The sequence below is a fragment of the Excalfactoria chinensis genome, chromosome 4 (genome assembly GCF_039878825.1).
Source record: "Excalfactoria chinensis isolate bCotChi1 chromosome 4, bCotChi1.hap2, whole genome shotgun sequence".
NCBI lineage: Eukaryota > Metazoa > Chordata > Aves > Galliformes > Phasianidae > Excalfactoria > Excalfactoria chinensis.
Window position 1 is genome coordinate 35,799,478 of NC_092828.1, and position 27,052 is coordinate 35,826,529.

At 39.4% G+C, this 27,052-nt stretch overlaps 1 protein-coding gene across 3 annotated transcripts in view; it reads right to left on the reverse strand.

Moving 5' to 3' along the window:
• The window catches only part of TRPC3 (transient receptor potential cation channel subfamily C member 3), a 39,428-nt gene that overhangs the window by 1,266 nt on the left and 11,110 nt on the right, over window positions 1-27,052 (reverse strand). For all 3 annotated transcript variants that reach the window (XM_072334658.1, XM_072334660.1, XM_072334659.1), the window contains exons 3-11: window positions 21,078-21,263; window positions 15,912-16,076; window positions 13,250-13,466; window positions 11,941-12,174; window positions 10,373-10,637; window positions 8,070-8,265; window positions 5,950-6,159; window positions 3,702-3,785; window positions 1,166-1,241 (exon numbers count right to left, since the gene is read on the reverse strand). In XM_072334658.1, the coding sequence (XP_072190759.1) occupies window positions 1,166-1,241; window positions 3,702-3,785; window positions 5,950-6,159; window positions 8,070-8,265; window positions 10,373-10,637; window positions 11,941-12,174; window positions 13,250-13,466; window positions 15,912-16,076; window positions 21,078-21,263 (1,633 nt within the window). The remainder of the gene's footprint in view (window positions 1-1,165; window positions 1,242-3,701; window positions 3,786-5,949; window positions 6,160-8,069; window positions 8,266-10,372; window positions 10,638-11,940; window positions 12,175-13,249; window positions 13,467-15,911; window positions 16,077-21,077; window positions 21,264-27,052) is intronic.

A 27,052-nucleotide genomic window follows, 5' to 3' on the forward strand; every position in this document is an offset into this window, starting at 1 on the left:
GAGATCACACAGGGAAAGTGTGGCAGAGCTGGCAACAAAACTCACAGCTTCTGAGTCTCCCTCCTCTTCCTTACCAACATCCTTTGAATCAGAAAAAGTCAGCCGATTTAAAATGGTTACAACTTGACACAAGGACAACAACAGCATTTAAATGGAAACAATAGTCAAGGTCGGGCTTGTAACAAGATACATCAAGGTTTCCAGTATAAGATATCCAGCCCAAGAGCAGAAGCTTTTTAAAATACTATTATTCCTTCTGCAAGTATGAGGCATTTTAATTCTTGCCCAGTACCCACTGCAGGAAATCAGTTGTCACATATGAAACATATGAAAGAATACCTATGTTATCTAGCAATAGTAGCAGGCAGGTTCAAGGGCTGGCTGCCTTGTCCAAAGTGGACACCGGGAAGATTAGTGATCAGCAAGAACTGCCATGTACACAAACCACGATTCCTCTGCACTTACCTAAACACATGTTGTAAATACAGATATCGGGGAACTGGAAAGACCTGCACACCACCCACATTGGGGAGTGGGGTTCTGTGCCTGGAGCACGCACCTCTCACTGCAATTAGAGATGTTCCCAAGGGAACACCAGCACTGACATGGACACAGTGCTCAGGTGCATCAACCCTGAAATGACCTCTGGTTGTACACTACAACAGTGGCTACAGTTTTCATCTTTTTTTTTTTTTTCAGTTAACTGTGCTGCTTTTTTTCTTTTCTTTGCCTTTTTTTTCCCTCCAAATGATGTACGACTGCACAGATTAGTATTCCACACAGGTTTAGCAAAGAAAGGAATACAAGTGGTTCGTGCCGTTGAGTACAACTGAATGAAACAGAAGGACACCCTGCAGCTCTGACTGGGACCCTGGAAGCATCAATACAGTTAGTGGCTTCCTCACAGACTTCCTCAGTGACTGTGGGCGCACCATGTCTGCACCCCAACTTTACATTTGTAAATGGGGACCCATAAACTTTCTCAGTTCCACTTTTTTGGTCCTGCTTGTCCATTTTTGTTGCACATCCTTTCACTGCTACCTGACTTCAGTGCACATGAAGTAGAAATAAACTCATTTTAACTGAAGGCTCCATGCACCACTGTAATGCCAGACTCTAATAAATGTGACAAACATTCCCTCTGAAATGTGAAAAAGCCTCTTACCTTCATTTACTTCATCATTTTCTTTGTCCACTTGTGCTTTCAGAACGTACCGTTTGATCAGTCTTTTCATTATTTGCTGTCAGATTAAAACAGTGACACGGTTAGCACATTGAGTAGAACTTTATTCATTTTTTCTTACAAGAATGGAAAAGACACAAGCAAGTGAAAAAGCAGCCCCAGATCAAGTAGTTGACTCATATGGGCTTTTTTGGTGGCACATGGGGATTCATCACTACAACAAAGCATCTCTCTCAACCAATTACCTCTTAATTTACAGAAGGATGCAGCTGGTTGGAGAGAATAGGACAACAGGGAAATACAGAATGATGTTTTGTTTCTTTTTATACAGCTAGCAGGTGGAGACAAGAAAGGTTGGCTTCCTGTCACCAATTAGCTTTGTGAGGAGTCATCAGATGCACCATCAGGATTTAGAGGCATACACACACCCAATCTCAAGATTTATTACCCCCATCATAATTGAGACAAAATTGTATTAGTTAAGGACACCGTGTTTTCTCTCCAATGCTTTGAGGCCATGACTTCAAAATGCCTTTGGCACTTATGTAGCCACCTGTATAATGACAGTTATTAACGCAACACAGAACTATTACCTAAGCAAAGCCCCTAAAGATGCAAAGCTACATCTAGAAAATGCTGCTCAGTCTGATACAGTATGCTGATAAGGAGCTCACTCTGGGTAACACAGCAAGAAAGAATGCTGCAGCTTGGCTGAGCATTGGCTGAGTCTGCCCTTTCTTGGCATAGGCTCTGGTGTCTTTATTCCAGCAGTTTCTCTGGAATAGGCTGCCTAGAGAGGCTGTAGTGTCACCATCTCTGGAGGTCTTCAGACTTGCACCTGCCAGACCCCCAGGCATCCTCACCTAAGTTAAGCAGGAGGTTGGACCAGACTGCTTTCGTGAGGGCCATCCAACCTCAATATTGTATGATTCTATAAAAATATCAGAAGGCATTTAATACTCCAAGTGCTGACCAATGTCAGTTCTGTTTCACAATTTTGTATTTGGAACTGTTACGCCAAGACCATTATTAATCTCTTTTCTAAGAGTTTTCTAAGAAATTCCCATGCTGCCTCTCACTCGTTACCTTGCATTGTCATTTTCTTCAGCTACTGCAGGAGAGCTAAGAATAAGGAAAACACAGCAAAAATATTTTGTGCCACTACTACCATAATACTTGCACTATTCGGTTACTGAATATACTTGACTGATACTGGACGGGCAGCAGTGGGCTCAACTCATTGATAAGGGGACAAAATGTCCACTTTACTTGCTATGCATGCAACCTTATTACAGGGCTTTTCAAGACAAAGTGTGAGCACAGCCTTTATATGACAACTTTAATCTTTTATTACTTTATCACCTTCCTGTCAGTCAGCATTATTACATACTGAAATATACTCCACTTGCAAGACAGTACTTTCTTTAGCTTATTTCTCTTCCTTTTCCTCCTCTTTTCTCATTTCTCCCTACCTTGCAAGCATCTTCTACTACCCACCGTCCCCAGGGACAAAGCTTTTTTCCCTTTAAACTTCACTATTGATTCTGTACATCAAAGTGATTAGCAATGAAATAACATTGAGGCTGTCAGGCTGTTAAAGCTGTGTAATGAATTCCCAGTGTAATGAATTTCTAACTTCTGAGGCTCCACACACATAGAGTATTGCAATTCAATGTGTTACCTCATGTCACCTGCACTGCAGTAATCTTCATGCATACAGTCAAGCAAAGCAAATGCAAGATAATGTAATTTTACACTAAGCCCTTTCTGCTGCAGACCAAACTATCAAATTATTCAAATCTGCTGCAGACAAGTACGTACATAAGTATCTGTCAGAACTGATGCCAGAAGCCTGGTGTATAAGCACACCTAATTTAGGCTTAAAGTAGCTATAAAAATAGGTCTACTCTTTGTTTAACTCAGTTCACATGTGAGGATTTGTCTGTAATAGCAATACATATCTACTTTCTAAAACATACTGTTATCAAAATTAATGTGGCTTGCCTTACAGAATTCGTACAGGTGGATTATGTATCCTTCACATTTTCACTAGGGGAACAAGAGCTCCTATTTACTCTTATTTCTGAACAGGAAAGAAGTCAGGAAGGTAATATCTGACAGGCTCCTCTTAACAGAAAGGAAAATTCTCATCTGCAGGAGTTTCAAATGTCACAGAACAAGAAGAAAGGAAGGAAAAGTGATGCTAACTTCATTAGCCCCCCGAGCTTTCATATTTCTTCCCCAGAAATCAGCTTTCAAAGTGTGCTTCTTGGATTTTCAGAACTGGGATATCAAGGAAAAAACTAAGTTTTATTTGGGTTGGCTTCTTTAAATGCTTCCAATAATCAGGCCTGAACAAGAGCAGTCTTGTTTATTTTTCCCCTCAGTAGCATCCCAGAGCTTGTTTTCTACAGGAAGTTTTGTTCATCTGGAGAAGGCAGAGTGTACCTGAGACAAGATTCTGCTAGTACGTTCACACACTTCTATCACTCAGAACACTGACCAGGGAGGTACTTACCTGATAGCGTGTCGGCTGATTGAGAATGCTGTTAAAACTGTGTGATTCAAAAACTCGGGAGTTCGACTGAGTGAAAAGGTTTAACTAGGAAGCAATAAGAAGAAGTTAACACATGTGATAGCATTCCCATTCAGAAATCAGTTCAATACTTTTTTTCCCCTTTGGATGTCCCCATAGCCAATAAATCAGAGTATTATTTCAAAAAATAAAATAAAATAAAAAACAAAAAAAATCACCAAGGCAGCCCTGTTTTATTTCTTTATTTCAAAAGCTAATTATTTTAGCCATAGTTTTCACTGCACAGCTCCAAAACAGTTGTGCTCATACAGCTGAGGAGATGAGTTACGCCTTGGTGGTGGGGATGAATGGCCACAGCAAGGAGAGGGAATTTGGCTTTAACAGCACTGCCGCACTTCTGCATTCTTAGGTATACATTTAATTGGAAATGCATACTCTAAGCCATTCTTTCTCAGTAAGAAGTGTTTTGCTTAAGTACCATTTTCAGTAAATTACAGTTGGAATAATGGTCGTTGTTCTGGATCAGCAGATTCCACTACATATTCATTAGGCCCCAAATAATCTGCTATCTTTGTACTAGCGGGACAGAAACAGTAGGGAAAAGAGCTACCTTGTACAAGATGCTTTTGAGACTAAGGCCAAACATTTGTGACTACCAAACTGGAAACCTATTTCCCTCAGATATATTAGTGTGAGTGATGTAAAGGCCTAGCCTCCTCATGCATATCTGTCGTTAGTTCACCACTGTTTTCAATTAGTCACCGAATTAATGATGGCTGACCTCTCTGGTGAGCAAAGGGAGCTAACTGAAGTCAGACTCCATCTATGCAGTCTGTTGGATGCTTTCTGTAACTGACACATATATTGTGTCCCTACTTGCACACAGCCTGTCACCTCAGTAGGGCCCCAGGTAAGGAATTTCTGCCTGCTCCAGGCTGCTGCTTTCCTGAAGGCAATCAGACATCAGTTCAGCCATATTTTTTTACTATGGATTAGGCTACAATTTATCTGTGCACTGTGCAGAAGAGTGTGCCTGCTCAGCCCGACTCAGAGGAAGCTCTGGGCTGCTTTTCCCAGAGAAGTATAATTTGGTTTGTGGCTCAAAAAAACAAAAACAAAACAAAACCTGGCTCTGCCTGATCTGTGTCCACCAGTGACCCAGACAGGACTTCTTTACTGAGTAACATTCTAAGTTGCTGCTGTATGATCTGTAAGCACCATTCAACGCTTTGTTCTAAAAGTGTATCATAGCAAAAAGTGAGTAGTTAGTACCAGAATAGTGCTTTGAGCTGAACTGATTGAAAATGATGTTTTAAAAACATCTATCTTCTTTCACTGCCTACAGAAAATCAGAGAGAATCTTTCTATAAGGATCAGTAGCACCAACAACTCAAAACATCCTCAGCTCTAGAAAGAACTTAGAGATAACTGGACTTGCCATTTCTGGTAATTTACAGTAAAACAAATCAATATTTGTTTTGTTTTTTTTTCAGTCTTTGTGATATACAAGACCTAATTTATTTAAAATTAAAAAAAAAAAAAAAAAAAAAAAAAAAAAAAAAAAAAAAAAGAGGAGAAGAAAGGGGCCATGTGCTTCTTCTTTTATCTGTTAGTGCCCCAGTTGCCATGTGAGGAAAACAGAGAAATTGTTACCTAATGCTCACAAGAGTGAGGTGACACTGCATTCATTAATATTTGTAAGGAACATTTTGATACCCAAACTGAGAATGTGGTGGAAGTGCTGAAGATGACGACCACCAATCCTCCCTCTTTTCTGCTGCCTTTTGTTGAGAACATACCTTTGACAGTAGGATGTAAGGTATCATTCTGACCACATTTTTCCCTTGCCTGCCCAGTGAAAGGAAAAGCTCCCCATACCCTCAGCTGTTATTGTGGTTTTCTTTTTATTTTTAATCCTCAACTAGAAGTCTTTCATTTAGTATTTAGGTCACTGCTTGTGGGAATTATCTGTATCTTTGGACAGTCAGTTATTTTTGTTTTACCTGTGTTCTTCCAGTATTTGGATCTTGTTGTCTTAATAAAATATATTGCTGTTATCTGCCTAAACATACTGCATAAAGTCAATCTGAATTACAGATCTGTAAATACAAGTACTCGATTTATCTACTACTATCGTCAGAAATACAGATTATACCCTAAAATTTAAAGAAAAGTAAACTGCTGGAATGGAAACTATTCTTGAAAACAACAAAGAGATTTCAGTACCTACCCTCGATTTGGAATTGCCCATTCCCATTTCAATGTCCTTCTGTAGCCGCCTCCTCCTGCACTTAGAAAAGTTAATGATCCTCATGATGAAATAGAAAAATGATTTGGGGCTTGGTACGAGACTAAATGGTGGAGGTAATGTTTTTCCATCATCAAAATACGATAACCAAAGTTTGGAACGAGCAAACTTCCACTCCACATCACTGTCATCCTGTGTTAAGACATTGAAACAGGTACACAGTTCATTTCTAGAACTGTAAAAACTTCCTCCAAATGAAATAACTACCCTTTCTGTTTTTACATAAGTACTATTTGTTTGCTAACAAAGCTGCAAAATAGTTGTGCAAAAAAATGTGACTATTCTATCGAGACTATTTCAAACAAATTTTGGCTGTCACTTTATGTCAACATCTCATTGTCAGTACTTAGTTCAAGCATGTGAACAATTTAAACAAGCGTTATTTTTGCATCGAGCGAGGACTAACATATAAACTTGTTATTTAAAGCGGAACTTTTTTACTAATTAAGATGGCCACATGAACATGGTATTCAAAAAAGCGATGAAGTATTCACTGGCTTCCAAGCAGACACGGAGTAAAGCACTAGTATTCACAGCTTTTTACATAACCATGAAAAGTAACTGATTTATGAAGGAATACACAAAACAGAAACTGTCAGGAGGAAATCATGTTACAAACTGATAAACTGTATTGAAAGGCTTAATTTGGTTAATTTCAAGGGCAAAAGGTTGCTTTAATACAAGCAGCTTTCTCCTCCTGAATTCCCTGACACCACCCAGAAGTCAGTGAAGCATCATAATCAATCGTACACTATATTCTGTAACCTGCTGTGTGTGTGTGTTGGGGGGTGTGTGGTTTGTAACTTGGGTTTGATTTATAAAAGCAGTTATCTTCCCCAGTTTGAGTTTTCCCAAATCTTTATTGGAACTGAACGCTAAATACCCTAATTATCTTCAACTTTCAAGATACTTTGTCACCATTATGAAACTCAAATAAAATATCTCTTTATAATCAGCAGTGCAGCCAAGAACACTGTGTGACATTGGAATATTCATTCCACCAAGCCAATTGCCAGATTTGGAGAAATCTGCGTCAGTGTTTTCAGGGCATATGGCAAAGCGCAGCAAACCTACAATCAAGTCCTAATATTGTACTTAAAGCAGAAACATTGCAAAGTGCAACCCAGTCATAAGTCCTGAAGATAAACACCTATATCATACTCCAAGTACAGATGAAAATAAATGTAATAAAGCATGCACAGTAGTAGCGCAATGACCAAAGTGTCTAACTCCTGCACAGTTAGCTAAAAAGCTTAAGAAGTGAAAATGAAAGCCAGGTATCCATTAAAAACTACATTTAAACCACATCCAACTGGTTCATCAAAGACTGAAGCGCACTATATCAAGAAAACATAGAGCATGCACCTTAATGAAGCTAGGAATATAGCCATGTCTAAGATCACAAGCCCAGTAGCTTTGTTTTCTGTTTCACAGCAGTCCTCATTTGAACATTACTTTAGATTTTAAGATTTCTGGATGGATAGCACCTCATCAGATGCATACAGCTGCCATAAGATGAAATACATTTTGCAGAGATTTTTTGTTAGTTGTAGGACATGGTATTTTTTGTGATCTCCTTTACTGAGAATCAATATCTTGACCGTACTTCTGCATAACTAGGTGCAATCATTAAAATAATTCTTAATAATGCCACCCTCTTTCAACACACCACCACATCCAAATGGTTTTTAAACACATCCAGGGATGGTGACTCAACCACCTCCCTGGGAAGCCTATTCCAGTGCTTAACAACCCTTTCTGTAAATAAGCTTTTCCTGATATCCAACCTAAACTTACCCTGGTGCAACTTGAGGCCATTTCCCCTTGTTTTGTCACCTATCACCACTGAGAAGAGACCAACCCCACTCTCGCTGTTAGCACCTCTCAGATACTAGAACACAGGGACATGATTTAGGGGAGGGTTGTTAGTTAGGGTAGTATGGTTAGGTTGTGGTTGGACTCTATGGTCTTTAAGGTCTTTTCCAACCTAAGCAATTCTACAATTGCAAAAAAAAACCAACCATTTGAGAACAGAGCCCTACCTCGATTTCTTGATATGAACTGTTGATCATAGCAATCAGCATGTTGAGCAGAACTACCACCATCGTGACATTGTATATACCATAGAGAACATATCCAATGTTCTCAATGAACTTATGATCGTATTTCAGGACAACAGAGGTTACTTCGGACAAGCCAAATATTGACCAAAATAAGGTTTTGAAACTTTCTTCAACTCTGAGAAAGAGAAAAAAAAAAAAAGGAAAAAAAATAGGAAGCCATCAGTACTAACTACGCAAGCAAATACATAATCTGTGCTTACAGCAAGTGATAAACAATCTCAAGCAATTTGTTCATGAATCAGGTTTGTAGAGAGCTGATCAAAACATAGGTATAAGTATTTTTCATGACATGCTCAGTTCCCAAACCATGCTGTAACTATACGTTGTAGATAACATAGGTGCAACACCAGTAAAGCATGCAAAAGAAGGGTCCAGGAATTATTAAGCCATCATATTTTCAGGATTCGAGATAAAGGATGTTCTCATTATTTTCCAGTCTAATTCTGCAGGGGGCAGACCTTCCCTACTCTGACAATGGGGCTGATGTGAAGAAAATTACTAGATTTCTTCCAACAGCTTCTACTTAAGTCTAACATTAGGAATGATACATTCAAAAATGGGTAGCAGCAAGTTCTGCAACAAAACTCAGAATCCAAACAGATTTTAATGGGATTTGTTCCAGACTGCTGTTTAAATCAGTGGAAATCAGGCACTCAACAAGATGCAGCCACCTAAATGCTGGAGGCCCTGGGTCCAGGACACAGTGCGCCTCTATACTTCCATCTTGGTCAGGGCAATTCCTGAGCTGCCAAAGCTCTGTGACAGCTGACAGACAGCCCTGCAGACCTTCAGGGAATCTGAGAGCAGATTACTGTGACTCGGCACCAGGAAACCTTCAGAATCTTGTTGGAAAATGACTGCTGTACTTGGCCCGCAGGTCAGATGTTTAACCCTTGCTTCCATCAGATAGGTCAGACAGATCCACTGCTGGCATCAAAGGTCAGGCAAGTGAGTTTGGCTTCCCATCAGTGTATTTTTGCTGTAAGGTGACCTGCCACACCATGGGGACATAGCTCACTGCAACACACAGTCCACCTCCTTGAGAACTAGACTAACAAATGCAAGCTAAGAGACAGAGATATTCATTAGAATTTTGACCCTCCCCTTAAAATGTGCCTTTCATTGTACTCTAAGAGAAGTGACTGGAAATGACTTCTTACTCTCTGTCACTAAAAAGTGACCTGACAGCTGTGTCCTAGGCAGCAAAACAAAAATAAGCCAGTATGCAAATATTGAGTTACTTGTTTTAACACTGCTGAATAATTTTATAAAAGAATAATATATGATAGGGTAATATTGTTCAGTAGAATAACATAATAACATCGCTGCTTAAACAATTGCCTAGTAAGCATTCAAATGTTAAGTGTATTAGACATCTGATAGAATGATACTTTTGTTACAGTATTTCACAACTCACTTATCAAAAGGCAATGAGCTAGAGGAAAAGGCATAATCAATTTAAAGAAAAAGTCATGGAATTGGCCACAGGAAAATACATTAGTGTTTACAGAGGTCATGTTTCCTGCAGAAAGATGGATGGAAAGGAGGACTTCTACTACCCCTGGTTTAAAACACCCTTAATAATTATCCCTTCCTGCACCATTTTGTTTCAGGAAGTAAATTGAATAAAGAAATGGAAAAAAATGGAAGCTTCAAAGATCATGGCAAACCATCACAACTTGTGAAAACAGGCTTCACTGTCATTGCTCTGTATTCATCCAACTAAAAAAGTTACCGCATATACTGTAACTCTGATCCAAAAGAATTCAACACAGCTTATGAATTGTTCAGTACAGAACTAAGAAAGAAATATGCCATCCACATAACCTGCTTCTCCTCTCTTGAAAAGCAGAAGTGTTACTGGGAGACCTGTCATTGACACCTGGGCTTAATGCCTCAGTTTACCAAATTGACCTGACCGAGTTCAGTTGATGGTTACAATTCTAACAATTGCTTTAATGTAATTTAGGAGAAATCAGTAATATTCCCTTGCCATCGGCTGTTCACAAGCCTGCTGGATCATCACAAAATAAGGGTAAAACTATTTTATAGTGAAATGACAGTTTCCATTATACAAGTAGGAAAGAACTGGTACTTTGTATTCCCTTTCTAAGGTTTTATTTTAACACTTAGGAGAGGGTATGTAGTTTGACAGATTATTACCATAGCGGAAAACTTGAGTTTCATGGCTGCTTTTTACTGAAACATAACTTCGTACTTACGTAGTAAAGGCTGGGTTTAGCTTAGCTCCAAGGTAGTAGGAATACAGTATGAACATTCCAATCATAAATGCAAGAAATACCATGATAAAAAGGACCATAAACTTGAAGATGTCTTTAACAGTCCTTCCAAGAGAAATCTGCAAGGGTCCAAAACTCTCGTTTGCAGGCAGGATATATGCAATCCGAGAAAAGCTAAGAACAACAGCAATTGCATAAAGGCCTTCAGATATTATCTGAGGATCAGATGGAAGCCATTTATCTCTAGCTGGAAGATACAAAATAGAGGAGTAAATATGAAGTGTTACTCATTTATCACTATGGTTAAAAATAAATCTTGATAAGATTTGCCATGAACATGTCTGAATTTAGTTAAAGCAAATATTTGGAGAGTCTATTCCTATTTCCTCTAAGTCACAAATGCTGGATGTAAATTACATTGCTTTTTGCTAGAGGAAAAATTATACCTGGGGAAAAAACAAAGACAACATCTTCTACAATTTGTAATTCAAGAGTATGTAAGAAGAAGCAATTCTAAGTGCTTTTCTTAGTATGACTGCACTACTAGCTTTGTTAGTAACTAACACTATGCCACAAATCTATTCATATTTTAAGTTACACCAATGAAAAGTGAACTTAATAACCACACCAGGATTTTGCCACTGCTAAAAATTTATATATATAAAATATAACCTAGCTCCCTCTGAGGTCATGGAGAATTTTGCCATTGACCTCAGTGGAAGGCAGACCATGACTTTTACCCACAATATTCACAGAAACAACAGTTACATACAGATTCAGAAACTTTTCATTGCATAAAGTACTGCACCATCTTAGCACAACACTGTTGTCTTAGTGTTTGATATCAAAATACCAAGTATTTCCATATGTCCAATTTCAAATCAATTCTATAGCACTTATAGTAAACAAAGCCTATTCTACCTCTGTACTACATAGACATTCAAAAAACATTTACTAAAATATACTGCCAGGAGCAAATGCAGTTTTTACTGACACTGCAAACAGCCTCATCACATCTCTGATTACAGCTTCTCCACTGCAACAACTATTTAGTACTTTCCTTCTATTTGAACAGATTACTGGGTCTAGCAACCTTCCTTTAGCACAAAACATTGATAGCTCTTCACAATATGGAAGTTAGTATTGAACAACTGAAGTAAGCAAAAAAGAAATTCTCATCATAATTGTATCTGTTGTGCTTGACGTTGAGAATAAAATACAGCTTGTGAATGTTTAATATCATGATGGTCAAACTTAGCTCTGTACAAATGCTTACAACAGGAGGCAGTTAAATAATAAGCAGTTATTTGGACTTTTGTCCTTACTTCGGCCTATCGCTTGGTTTTAACATGCTGTCAAACATTTGCCAAATTAGCATCATAATGATTATAGCTTAAATAGGAGAGAATGAAAAATATAGACGCAGAATTGACTAAATAATGCTATGAATACAAACACATGAAAATACTCATTTTAGGTCTTCAAATGCAAATGGCATCTTATCAGTTTCTTCATTATTAAGATTTGTGTTGCAGAAAATTTAAACTCACCGTAGGTAAAATATTCTATTTCTGGAGGAAGTGTTACCTCAGAGAGGTCACTCTCTTCGATGTAGTTGTCCACATACTGTTGTGCTTTTGTGGCCTGCAGGAATGCTAGAAGCCTCGCTGTGAAAGCAGCAATGAAAATGGACAACATCCCAAAATCCAAAACATTCCATAACTGCAAGATATATTCCCTGGGTCCTTCCAGCCACAGCTCTTTGCATTCTGACCACATCATACCTGCAACAAGAAATTCAAACAATATAGCAAAGTCAGCCACAACACTTTCATTTAAATTCCATGACTTGCAGTGTCACAGGGTTGCCATACACCTTGAGCAAGGCTGACTGTGTTTCAACAGGACTGATCAAATGGCAAGACAGAAATAAACACACAGGGACAGAGTTCAAACAGCTCCATACAGGAGAGTATAGAGCCACAACTTTGTTCTGAAAGCTTTATGGCCTAACATGCCCTGCTTAAAACAATAAAAAGAATAAAAAAGTTAAATGCAGAAAAAAAAATCTCTCATTTTGTTATCCCTGTTAGGGTTGACCACACCAGGTGCACTGACCTCTCCGCCCCTGCAGAGTTTGACATAAAGAGAGTGCCAGGACATACAGGTGATTCAAAAGGCAAAGTGAGGCACCTTTGTGTAGCAGCCACAGTTATACTTCTTTTCTCTTCTGCAGCCTGTAAAAGCTGATAACGCTACATTATCATGTGGCTACCTGATGTTTTCCTATATAAAGAACCTGACTGATGAAAAGCTAGAAGATGGCACTTTCTGACACACAGTTTCTAACAGGCTGCTATCTGATCAGGTTTTGTGATGAATACTGAATAATGAGAACTGACTCATTGGCCCCTTGGTAGAAACAGTGATTTCTCCAAATGCTACCTAAGCAGCAGTGCCACATAAGCACTGATGTATCAGTACAGCAACTGAGTAGTGAAAACTCTTGATCTTCTCATACATACAGCAGCACAGTAGACTTCTTAATCCTACTTAAATTAACCTCTTCAAAGCACAATTTCTATTGTGTTCCCTTCAACAAGTCTGCATTCCTGTTACACATGTCAGAATTACCAAACAGTGCAGCAAAGTCACTGCAAATCAATGGTTTTGCTCTGCACTACAAGAGGGGGCAGGCACAGAGATGCTTTCACTGGTTCTGATGTATTGCTCTGCTGTGCAGGCTTACTGTAACAACACAGCAGTTGAAGCAAAGGTTTGAGACCTGCACTTCTCTCCTTTCAGAAGTAACAACTGCAGATAAACAGTGACACAGAGACAAAGGGGCAATATACCTACCAAGTACCCACACCATGATCAGCATTTCTGTCCAGGTGAACTGAGTGGTCTTCACCCTAAAGATCTGCTTAGGGTAATCAGTAACAGTGACATTCGGTAGCGTTGTTATACCTTCGAATCTGTCAGAAGCATTGAACACCAGCAGGCCTAGGAAAATGATGAAGGATGCTGCATGTGCCACAAATTTCATAAATGGGCTTCGAAGAATTCTTCCAAGCTGTAAAGACAGAATGAAAGCAGACACATTTTCTTCTTCAAAGTAACAAACTCTTATGTTGAGTATTTCAGAAGCATTGCACTCATTGTTCAGGACAGTCTGAAACGCTGCTTTCAAAGGGTACTCCTCCAAATGCACTGAATTGTGATGGTTTGCCATTTCAGACAAAGCTCTCTCAAAGGCAGTCACATGGAACGTGCTGTTCTGTTAGGGAACATTTATGTTATTCAACAAACTCGAGATGGCAATATTTATTGGGAAGTGCCCCAAGAAGTTACAACTGTACAGTGGCAGTCATAGAAAATAGTTTTTAATGCCCACAGATTGCCAATGCGGGGCTAGAGAACATATATTCAGAGAAGAAAGTCCTAGATAAATAACCTGTAAATGTCTGCCAAAACTAATGACTATTCCATCGCATTGGACTAAAAATGAAAATATCAGAAATAATACTTTTTTCAAATAAATTAAGCTGATGCATTCACAATTGCACCTGGCAGAAAGACGGAGCAGCATATGTACAGACAGTTTTTCCTCAGCTCGAGAGAGGAATGATTACCTCCAGAATACCATAATGAAAGAGCAGTGAGCCTGTTGCTGATACTCACCATCTGGAGATGGTACTGAGGTTCGGCAGAGGCCCTACTTGGAGTACTCTGGGTGGGACTGCACAATTGAGTTTAACTGTCCCTTCCAGACTATTTTGCTTTGGAAGGAAAAGAGTTGTACCTTCAGAATATACTCCCTTCTGTGTTTCTGAATGCAAGGCTTGTTCCACCTCTGCTCTAAGTCTGGTAAGCTGGATGCCAGGCAGACTTTTTTGACCTAGTTGCAGCAAACCTCTTAACATTAAAGGTCTCTCCCATCTCCTCCATGAGCAGAACATGTTGCTGCACACATAACACCTTGTCTTTGTTAACGTTAATATCCAGTTCAGATGCGATACATTATCACATACATTAAGAAATATTATTCAGCATCCTAAAATCACATGTGAAGCGCTGCGTTATCAGCAGTGTTGTGTATTGTGTAAGATGAAAAAGACTGAGTTCAGCAGGTGGGGAACTGTAAGTAGATTTCTTATTTCAAGGAACAGATTTCCTGAAACTGGGCTCAGCTACCATGAACTAAGTGGACCAGCACAAACTGAACTGCATTTGCTACCTGTGCAAACAATCCCAGGCTCCTTTCCTGCTCCTGACCTTTTATGAAGCATTTTGAAATTACAATATCAACTGATCTGAATGTACAGTACGTTTATTTGACATGAGCGCTGTGAAAAAAGTCAGGCGTTTCTGGTACTGAGAACTAAAGCACAAGGACAAATGTCACTTTTCCGTATTAGATACTACCTAAAAAAATATTAGTATGTTTCTATGGCATGGAGCTGTGAGGAATATCTTCACTAAACATAATCACAAAGTGATTTCAGAACATAATCAGAACAACAATTATATTCTATCACGAAGGTTTATCTTAAAAGTAAACCAATATTCAACCAAGGAGAAATACCAGGTTCCCTTGAAACACGCAGGAGAGGGGCAAATTATTTTCCTTTTTGAGATAAACTACAAGAAAAGTATACAAATGAGTCAAACACATTCCTCTGTTGCAGGTTTGCTAAGGAAAGAAAACTAAAAGACCAACATTCTCCAAGAAAAGTAAATTTACATTTTTAAATAATGTTAATGTAACTCGGAGAAGTATTTCTCCTTCTGATTTAATGAAGACATAGTAATCTACTTAATTTTCAGACACTTGACACGCAAAAGAACGTAAAGATTTCATTTTGATATTGTAGAGAAAGCTGTATTTTCCTATCATTTTGGAAGGTAAGTCTCTACATTTACAGGCTCTTAAGAATATACTCTAGCACACGGTTGAAAAACTGTGTTTAATTTGATTTCTATTATATGGTTCACCTGGCAAACAGACTAATAACAAATATTTTACTTAAGATTAAATTCTGCATCAGTGAAGTCAACAGATGTTCTGCTATTTGTTGATATGGGAGCAGCCTCAGATCTTCAGATGCTACCAAAGGAGACCTCTTACAGAACCTTCTGGCCAAATGGGTGGTGATTTAAAAAAAACAAACCAATCCACCATAGAACCATCAGTACGAGAATGTAATTACGCAGCATGCATTGAATTTTGGGTTTTCTTCCTTTAAATTTCCGTAGATTATTCACCTCACAGAGAAGGGCTTTTTTTTTTTTCCTTCTATAAACTTAACAGTATTTCCATGCTTCCTCACATGGCCCTCTCTTTAACAGTGCAAATAAAACAAATAGCATAATTTGGCTCGAGACTACAGACTACTAAAAATATCATTAATTAGTTAAATTTGGAAGCGGCAGACTTGGAGGCACATCATTACACTCGGAATGCCAGAAAAACAGTACCCAGAACAGTACAAGATTTGTAATCTTTAAAAGTCAGTACCCTGCTACATGGTGCAATCCAATAACCGATGGCTAGAAACGGAAGGCCCAGTGCCACAACCAGCACAACCAGACACTTGATGGCTATGGTTTGCTCCCGCAGTCCTGAGAGATTTTCATACCAGATAGTCAGTAGCTGTTGCTGACAGTTTGGATGAGCCACAAACTGCAAAGAAAACAAGTAAAAATTTAACATTTTGAATGAGTTATATGACCGCCGCATAGATGATCAGCAAATCTCAAATGTTTGCAGTTAACACAGAGCTTAAAAACACACCTTTTCCTCTTTCTTTTAAAAGAAATGTTAATAAATAAAGAAGAAAATGGTGAGTTCATCAAAATAAGCACTATCGCCCCATTTTTAAAGTGCTGTTGTATTTCCATAGAATGAAGCCATCTGCTACATGGATACTGTACAGCCACTTCTGTTAGGATCATGCTGTGTAACTAGGAGAGTGCAGAAGAAGCATAAGAGCTTGGAGGGAAGAGTGCTGCAGCTCCCTATGCTCCCTTCTCATTATATTTACATTTCTGGTCAAGCCTATTTCCAAAGTACTGTCACACTCATCATTATCACTATTACTGTACTTACCCCATGTTCCACAAGATTGCTGCATTACAAGAGCACGTGGGGTGTTGGTTGAGCAGCGGGTAAGAAGCCCAGTAAATCACAGCCATTTGAAGCAATTGGATAACATGTTTGTCAAAATGAGTCAACAATTACTAGTAAACCAGAGTGAAGAATGTTAGCTGGTTTCACATAAAGGTTTTGAAAATAACTCTGATAAATTCATGTTGGTTTAAGAGAGATTTTGAGTCACTCATAGTTTAAAAGAAAAAATACTGTAAATGCTGTGTATCAATTTCATTAGGCTTTGTACTCTGCTGAGATCACAATGTACCATATGCACTGCTGCATGCCAGGTCTTGCCTGCAAAACTCCATTTATACTCCTGAAATCATTAGTAAGAGCATACAGTAGTACAAGAGGGCAGACTTCTTCTTCAAAAAAAACGAATTAAATCACTGGCAATGAAAACAGGGAACCTTAAATCTCCCAGGAGGAAGGATCTGAAGCTGCTGTATTAACTCTACAGAGGGAAGTATCTTCATATTCTAAACCACTTTGCTCTAAAACAGAAGCCCCTATGTATTTTGATTTGCTATTTGGTAGCTTAGATCACATACTGGCACAGCTTGTTGGTATCAGGGAATGGCCTACAGCAATAAATAAAAAAAGTCTCTAAAATCTTTCAGAAATTAGTGACAATCAAAACGATATTTTTATTCTCTCTAATAGTCTGTCAGTTCTTCAGCTTATGCACCAAAAAAACAGGAAAAAGAGGCTCTGTGTGTGTTTGTGTAAACCATGCATTCTGACATATGCCCCTGCCTCTTCTTTTACTGGCATATATTTCATCCTCAAATCAGGCCAAAGGACAAACACCTCAGCAGATAAACTGTGGGCAAAGATAGGTAAGTAAGCATTTCAAAATTACAAAGACTTTTTTCTTTAAAAAAAAAAACAAAAACAACACAAAAAACAGGCTTAAACCTGTAGGGAAGATGAAAGAAATGCCCACATCATACCTCCTATTGCCAGGGGGCTGTGAAAAAAAACAGCAAAGGAGTTGTCAGGGAGCTTGCCCAAGGCTAGGAATCAGCCTGAGGGCCCCCTTACATCTCGCCCAAAGCCGTGCACTCCTTTATTTCTCTGGATCCATCAACATCCTGCTGCGATGCTAAAAGGACATCAGCCTGTGCTGCAACTTTCCTCAGCCAAAGGGGGAGTTAGCAAGTGAGACGCCAATGGTTATGGCAAGTTCTTCTTTGGCAATAAGTCTGAGGGCACTTAAGATCTTAGTAATTTATTTAATTGTTGGTAATTGCACAACATGCACCACTTCCAATCCCTCACAGCAACTCATGGCATTTGTCTCATCCAAAAGAACTCTGCAACTTATCCTTCTCTTTGGCTCTATTGAAATACTTGATTTTTTACTGTTTTAAAAGCAGCTCTAGCCTGTTCTGGTATTTTTCCTGTATCTCCGCGTGTTCCCAGCTTCATCTCCTCAGAGAACACATCATCTTTCACCTACCAATCACACCCTACAAATTCTTCCTTTCCTTCCATATTTCTCTTCTCTCAACCTACTTCCCATGCAGTCACCAGCTTCTCCTTACATACGCTGATTTCAGCTTATTATCACATTTTTCTAATATATTAGGACACACCCCAAACCCAGGCATACAGAGAGATGCACAAGGACCACATCCGGTTACTAAGGAATACCAGAATGTAATTAATCTGCTTTACAGTGCAGAACTGGCTGCAGCTTTTTAGAGGCATTTGGTTCCATGACTATGAATCAAGTGATCAGTACAGACTTATTTTTCTGTATGACTAAGAATGATTAGAATGTTCTTTATTCCTAACATCTTAATGACTGAGTTCAGATCTGGCAGGAGCAGATCCAGGCATAACCTGATTCACCAGCACATGACACAGAGAATTTTGAATCCTCTTTCACATCTATTAGAAACTTCAGTATTCGAGAATTAAATCTTGTGATTTTACTCAAACCTTATTGATTTCACTTGGAAATTCCATTTTGATTCTCATTTCAGCGGAGCAGCAGAATTTGGCTCGGTGTCAGCAAGTCCACTCAATTTTTGCTGGCAGTCTGCAGACAGAGTTAAGATGCAATACTAAAAGCAATACAGCAGCAACGATTCAGCAGAGAAAGCAAGAATACTTGTAAACACCTTTTCTGGGCTTGTGATCCCCTTAGACCTTCACTCTTGGGCCTGCAGTTTTAGTCTGAACCTTACCTCAAAAATTAAACCTTGTTTACAAGGATGGGCTGCCCTTCACTGCAGAGCCAGGGTACTGAGTGCAAGAGTTTCCTTAGTAATAGAAGCAAAACCTCCATTTCCCAACGGAGAACTTCTGAGAGCATTTGCTCACTTATCATACGCTTTTTCCTGTCTCTCCTCTCCCCACAAAGGACATACGGCTCATTAACCAATTCACAGAACTGCTGCTCTGTTTCACTGTATTATCATCCTTACAACAGTGAACCAACCTTAGCGTACCTGATCTGGAAGCACAGCTAGAAATTCCAAAAGCTAAGAAATGTAAGCCACATCCTTGCCTGCTTCCTGAAGTTTTAGCATTCAAAGTAACCCTCGTAAAGTTCCCACGTCTGAATCTGATCTGAAGTCAGAATATCACAGTCATCTCCCACAGCTGCATGGAGCCAATCCCAGCATCAAAAGACCACCACAGCAGAGAAATGTCCTGGCTCAACCTTCGTCACGCCCTCCACAATGGCCACTTACACAGCACAGACCATGTATGAATATGGTAACAACTCTGCACCATCTGTTTATGTCCTCCCACCAAGATCATTAGTCTCATAGGTTCTGAACTGTACTTGTCAGGAACTGAAGCCAAACTCTTGAGTTCATCTACAAATAACTAATCTCTCACAGAAGAAGAGAGCAAGTTTGCTACATAGAATTGTCTTTTTTGCACTGTTATTCTTAACAAATCTGGGTGGTCCTTTGCTCAGAACTAAATTTCATTGGTGACAACTCTTAGAATAAAACCACAGCTCTCAGTAAGAAAGCAGAGCAGTAAGAAAGCAGAGCAAAGGTTTACTGAGGTTTAGAATTTTGAAATGCAAAAGCATAAAGAATCCATATGTTATTTAGATACGATTACATGTCTATATGCTTTGATTTTTCCCCATTCAATTCTCTTAATTAATTGCAAATATTTACTTTGGATTTTGGCAGTTGATGCGTTATCTATCTGCTATAGAACAATTCGATATTGGAAACAGAAATTTGTAGCTTGAAATCTGTGTTTACCATTTCTGCTACTGCATTCTGGGCATATGATAAACATAAATATTTCCCAGATGTTCTAGCAGGTTGCTTACAATTCATTGTATATGGCAGATTGGATCTACAGGTGGCCACATTATAGAGTGTTATTTATTCTGAAAGACACCAGACTTCTTGGCAGAGATGATGAACCTGTAATGGCTGTTAAGAATGGAAACAACGTGTCCATGTAAATAATACATAGGGGTTACGGTACTTCTTAAGTCTTTATCACAGCAGGACACAAAGTTAACTACTTTCTGTGCTAGTGCTGTGGGATCTGGAAGAGAACAGCATGGTTGTATACTGAAAATTGCCACAGCAAATGATATACATTACGTAGAATGTACTGAGCTTCATTTTTCACATGTAGCATTCATTCACAAAAGTAACCGTTCATTAAAAATACCTACTGGCACCAATTGAAAACACAATGCACTTTACAAACTACTGACAGATCCAGGTGCATAAATGCAGAACTGAAAGTAACTGATTAAACTACCTACGAAAATATTCCCAACATTTTCAGCACCGATTTTTAACAATCTTCTAGGAGGAATACAGCAAGTAAGTGATTTAAGCTTACTTACTACAATACCACTTTTTATTACATCCACACAGTTGCAGATAAACTTTATCTTACTGCCATATTTTAGAATGAAAGAACCATAAATGTAAAGGCAACTTAAATGCCCGCTTTTCCTTTCAAAGCAGGAAAAGGAACACTTCTCTTTCAAAGGAAGATGTGTGCGTGCTCACCTGTACAAAGCTGCCAGACTTTCAAAAGTTTACTTTCCAGAATTTACTTGCCCCGTTCAGTTATTGGAGGCATAAAGCAAAGGTAAGAGAAAAAATAACGAGCAAACCAGTCCATTGGTTTGCTGAAGCCAGCTGTTTACATAAACTATGTCTACTCAAAAGAGAAGGCCATCACAGACTGGCAGGAAGACACATCCTTTACTTTCACTAAGTGGAAATCTGGCTCCACCTATTTAATGTTTTTTTTTAGATTTATTTAATCAAGAGAAAGATCTGAACAACTGCCTATAGCCTTGCTAGCGTAGCTGATTTATGTAATTAAAACCTCCTGCCAATTCTCAGAAGCGTAAAACAGATTAAGCAGAACTTCTTCACTGCAGCTCCCTTCTGCCAGCTTCCACCTTGTGAGAGTCTCGATTACATGCACCACCTCACTAATGCAACTGAGCATCAGTTCATAATACCCGTGGCACAGTGAGATGACACCGTCCATATTACGTCATCTGAAAGCACTTACCTTTTTCACTTCATACTTAATGGCCAGCTTCACACGGCTCAGTGATGCTCTGTGTCTCTGCGTTTCAACTGGCTCTGAATTCAAATCCCCATTAAGGATGGCCTCCACTTCTTCTGAGTCTCGGCAGAGATCAAGAACTCCAACCACAAAATCTTTGCATTGCATAGACAGCTTGCGATAGTCATTCTGAAACAGAAGGGTTAGAGAAAATGACATGTGAAGAACAGGCTTAAGAGTTAACACCAAGGGAAAAAGAACATGCAACTTCATGCTGCCTCCCTATATGCAAGATTATGCTTATTTTTCAAGCATGACCTTTAATCTTCTCAGTTGTTTGCGTATGTTAATACTGCAAACACTTCAATTTATCTCCGGTCTCTTCTGACAAAATATTTGTGGCTACATTTCAAAACTGTAAGCCAACCACCCAGCACACGAATTTGAGTCTTTGTTCACACTTCTGTTTATGCTTCTGTGTCTTCCATCACTTCTGTGCCATTACCTGCAAACTCGAATTTACCTTGGTAGAAACCTGTCTTCGTTCATCTGTCCGTGACCTCACAGAAATATCTCTATGACTTTATCTGAGATGCAGCCTCCAATTTCCCCACAAAAAACTATAGGTGGAAGAGGAAGCTTGACAGCCTCTTCTTGTCTTACCTTGTTGCATCAAGTGTTCCATTTCTATAGCCTCCTTTTTCATTTATTCCATTGCTCTTCTTAACATTCCCTCCCCTGCCACAGCCATCAAAATGCCAGTCTGAGTCCTCTGTATCTATTTACCTAGACCTATACCTTTGCCTAGGTATATTACTTTTCCCTCCTTGTAGTGCTAGTTTTGTTACTTCTTCACTTAGCATCTACAAAATGGGATAGAGGTATAAATACACACTCCAATTATTTGGGGGAAAGATGTGAAAAGAGGACAACTGTGAGAATCAACCAACAAAGGTGACATCTTAAGGTTTAACAAAGTCCAGTTTAGATGGCTTTATAAAAGTCCTCACATGAATGAGTGTATTGTCCATTCACAGGCAATCATCTTCACTTAAACCACTCCTCCTCATTCCTTTGCTAACTGTGAAGAAACATTTGGAGGAGTAGTGTGCTTTTAAGAGTGAGGGAGTAACACCATTTACCCAGAAGTACACCCATCTGCTCTGTGAGCAGCCCTGCTAGTTGCTGAAGGACAGACTGCTTCGCAAGGACTACCTGCCCACTATGAGAAGTTACCTGGATTTCTACTGAGAAGTTAACAGTGCTGTAACATTTCTTGATCAGTGGATAGGCCACTTTCCTACAACAGCTATGCATATTGCTAAGCAACATTGGACGTGTGATGGATTAAGCTTAATTCTGTAAAGCCAAGGATTAAATACAGGCTGTATTGCTTATGGATGCTGTTAGGAGAAGTGAAGAACAGCCTGTGGGTTGCTAATATCTGATTCAGGTTTTGAATCTTACACTGGGAGAACACATCAGATTTCCATCTCCGGGTCCTTACTTACATATTAGTAAAATCAAATTTCTCTCAGGATATTTGATTGCTTGATAGAATTAAACAGCCAAATGCTACCCGTACTGCAATCACGGGACCCGGTTCTCCAGCAATCTTCTGTCTCTAGGGCATTGCATGAGTAGCAGAAACCAGATCCATGGTCTCAGTCACCCACACACATCTTTGCCTTCTTGAGAAGACACTGAGAGCAAATTAAGCCAGATTAACCAGATCACTCATCTCTTCCCTGCCCTAAGACATGCCATCAGAACTCTGCCTGAAGCATCCAAGTCCACGTAGGAAAACCCTGCTACGTCCTGCACATGCTGCCAATTCAATAAGGTGAAGCTATTTTTCAGGGGAATGCCAAAGAGTGAGGCACCAACAGACCTACTTACACAGTGGGGCTCTCGGCCTATTTCTCATGATAACACAGGCACTCTGTCTCCCCGATCAAAGTGCCTCTTCAATTAACTCACGGCCTGACTCAGCCAGTTTTCCTTGCTATACCATCTTAAACCATCTCTTTCAAAAGCCCCTAATGGCTGCATGGGCATCTTTATCCAGTCAAAAACATCAGCCCACAGAGAGTTGACATCAGAGGGTAACAGACAACCGATGAGGACTGGGACTGCAGAACAGTGCCCCCCCAGCAGTCCCATCACACATTGGCTGCTATACTATATATATATATAGTATATATACTACTATGTATATTGGCAGCCTGTCCAACTCTGCCTATTCTTAGCAAGATGAGAATATTAGAGACTACCTCATGAGTTTATGCAGGATTATGGACAAAGAAAATAGTCATCTATGTGCAAAGAATAAAGCTTATGAATTAAAATACTATGATGATTTAATCAATAACATTTAACTATTCTGAAGAGATGTTATAACAAGCAGTTACATATAGTTAGGCAAAACATATGAATCCGTTTCCTATTATACAGGAGCTGCATTTCCATAAGCACCACAATTCATGACTGTGCTCACTGGCATAACTACTTCAAAGGCATTACATATAATCACACATGCATTAAGTATTAAACGGCTCTTTTGAGATCAAATATAGCTAGACAGTTTGCATACAGAACTGTAGGAACTGTATATGCAAATGAAGAACATAATTGCACTAACAATTATGGATCCAAGCTCTACTGTTTAAAAGCTGGACCTAAACGTAGCTCAAGCTTGAATGTTCTTTGTTAGTTCAGCTGAGATAACACTATGTAAATGTACTTGGATCAGTGACAAATGCTGCTTTTAGATGCACGTCCATGTCTTCCACTGGTTTCAGTGGGAGTTTTTAGCAAAGCTGAGAATGGGGATTTATCCTATAGAAAACAGGACCTTTTGGATACTCGCTCCAATGGACCAAATTCTGATGTGACATGAGCTTCTGCAATCCTCACAGTTTTCTTACACAAAACTATTTAGCTGAGAGGGGGTACACACACCATTCACGCGGCTTTTTGGTCCCCGTGCCCTGTTCTGCTCTCTGGTCACTGCAAAGAGAAGTTCCATCAGTTCTATACACTAAAAATTCTCTCATCACTGCACAGTAACATTTCCAGAAGTCTCAAGGAGGAGGGTAAGTAACAATTAACTTCAGTAACTCACGGCAGCTGCAGTGGCCAGCTTTACGAAAAACCGTATAAGAAAACACAAAAATTGGGAATATCCGTATTGCAAAGTGATTTGCAGTGCTGCTGGGATTAGAAAATGCAATTCTCAAACTGCGGTAATGAATATTTCTTTACGTTACAACAAGATACAGTTCCAGACTGAGCTTCTCTAGCCAGGCTATCAGACACCACGCAGGGCACCCTGAGGTCTCCAGTCCCTCAGAGATTACAGTAGAGTGGGCTTTGTCCTTCCTGAAAGAAAATAATCAAACCGGCACTTTTAATAAACCTTGAAAACACTCCCTGAACAAGCACGTTCATTATAAAGTCACTTATGAACTTCTACATCACCAGAGGGATGTAGGATCCCAATCTTGCATCTTAAACACAGAAATTCATGCCAATTTCTTTCTAATCATCTTTATCACACCTAAAACAATCTGAAAATGTGACACCTGAGAATCCGATCAGCTCCCTTCACAGACCAACGCTTAATGTGAAAGCAGCAGGTATAGCAAAACAAAGGGTGGGTTTTTTAGGCTTGGTAGCAGCCTTGACTTGGACAAAACAAACCAAAATTTGTCAGCGGGGTTTCAGATTGAGTCACAACTTCTCTAATGAGGATTGGAATCACTAAGGAAAAGAAACACTGCAGTTCTTGATCTGGCCAAAGAGATGAAATGCTGCTTTTGCAGCCACTAAAATGGTACCTTGCTGCTTTAACTGCCAGGTAACAATCAGCTCTGATGTTCCCTTTGCCAGTTCACAGATCTAAAGAGGAGCCACCTGCAGGTTCAGTCAAGCCAGCCAAGCTTTACTAGAATTAGAAAATGCAAGAATTAATTGTGAATCTAACGGGAGGATGATGGAAATTAAAAAATAATAATAAAAAATAGAGAATTAAAAAACAAACCAAAACACAATAGAAGAGCACTTAAAAAAAAAAGAGGTGAAAAAAGGAAATCTGGAGAGGTAAACGAATAACTGAAAAGGAGATGAGCAGAAGCAGAGAACAAGAGGGGATAACAAGATCAAGAAGAACTACAGTGAAATAGATGAAGAAAAGCAAAGGAAGCAAGTGGAGCTTGGAAGAGGGATTTCACAGGGGAGTAAGAAGTAAAGAGGTTTAAGGACAGAAGAGAATGAGTACAGTGGCCTTCGGGATTCCGGTATCCCCATCTTTTCTTTTTGTTTTTTTTTAACTCATTTTCAGTCACTTTCCCACATCTTCAACACATTTGTGCAAACTCTGGTTTGCACACAAACGTCAGAATTTGTTAGCATGAATGCTAAGAGAGAGGAGCAGACTGGTCTTTGCATATGCAGAAGATGTAAAGTTCAATTCAGCAAGCATATACTCAGAAGCTTTGTCCTCAGGCATTTTAATGCAGCTTCATCCTACATTCACTCTCTGTGGGAAAGCCACCTAGAGAGGTATTTCCTCCTCCGCACCCAAGAAGTGCATTGCTGTAAGTATGCAGGGGAGTATGCAGAGGGCCTTAATGTCCCATAGAGTTTACGAATAAATAATGAGTATCATTAAAAATCCCTTTAAACAGATCTCACAGCTAACTTCCATCAGCCACAGAAGCACTGCTTGCTTTCTCCTAACCCTACCTCCGCGCGGGGCTGTCGGTGCAGCATCTCATGTAACATTCATGTTGCCAGCAGTCCAAGACACCCACGTGCAGTGCCACTGGAGCACACAGCCTTACTGTCAGTCATGCAGTTTCAGCCCTTCTTGGACCCTCAGTTTGACGGTGATGCTAAAAAAATTCCCCCCCTCATTTTCCTCTTTCCTCCTTTCCTATTTCTTCTCTTCCCAAGAAGGGCAACCAACACAAGATGTCAGAAAAAAAGACGTACCTCTTCTACCCAGCCCGTGGGAAAAGAATGAACGCTCTGACACTGGTAAGAATGAAAAGAGATCAATGTGAGGTCAGTGAGGAAAACAGGTACTTCACTGGAATGTTGTGATTTTGATGAGAAGCTGGAATTTCCTTGCTAGACAAAAAGCCAACATCAGTTCCTACAGTAGGTTCCCGAACTGAATTATCCCGTACACCTATGGAGGCTAGCTGTCATATTAAATGCTATTCACAAATGGAGAAACTTGTGCAGGCAGTGGATTTCTTGGGTTCTTATGCATCCCAAAAACACCAACAGAGGCTGAACAGTTCAGGAAAAAGTAAAAAAAAAACAACCAACAAACAACCTAAAAACTGAAAATCAGAATACTTCTATAACAGCTTATACAGCAGTTTATAACAGCTTAGAGCAGCAGTCTGAAAAGTTAATTTTTTAAGTTCTACTTTGAAATAAGCCCAACCTAAACACGCAACTTTCCCACCTCCAAAAGGTTGAGCTATTTGTTAGACTGAATTCACGTTTATGATATTAGAGCCTGGGACATGGCAGCTTACCACTGTTTTGTAACTACTGACACTGTTCTGTACAGTTCTAATAATCTACATCATCCCCATTAACTAACTAACTAACTACATAAATAAATAAATAAAGGCTTTCCATAATTTAGCCTTTGAGGACACTGTGGGTCTAACAAGTTGCATGATGCTTAAATTCAGGCCCTGAATCCAACGATCTTTCTGTACACAGTTTTAATAACACGTTGCATGCAATATCAACAAGATAGATATATAGATAGATAGATAGATAGACAGACAGATAGATAGATAGACAGATAGATAGATGATAGAGGCTGCATCCTTGGCTACCAAAGCATTACTCAGAAAATCCACATATCTCCATCTTATGCGCATGATTCTGGGACACTCTGTGGCTCTTCAGTAGCTGGCCTTGTTGAAAAGAAATCAATACTAAACCAGACT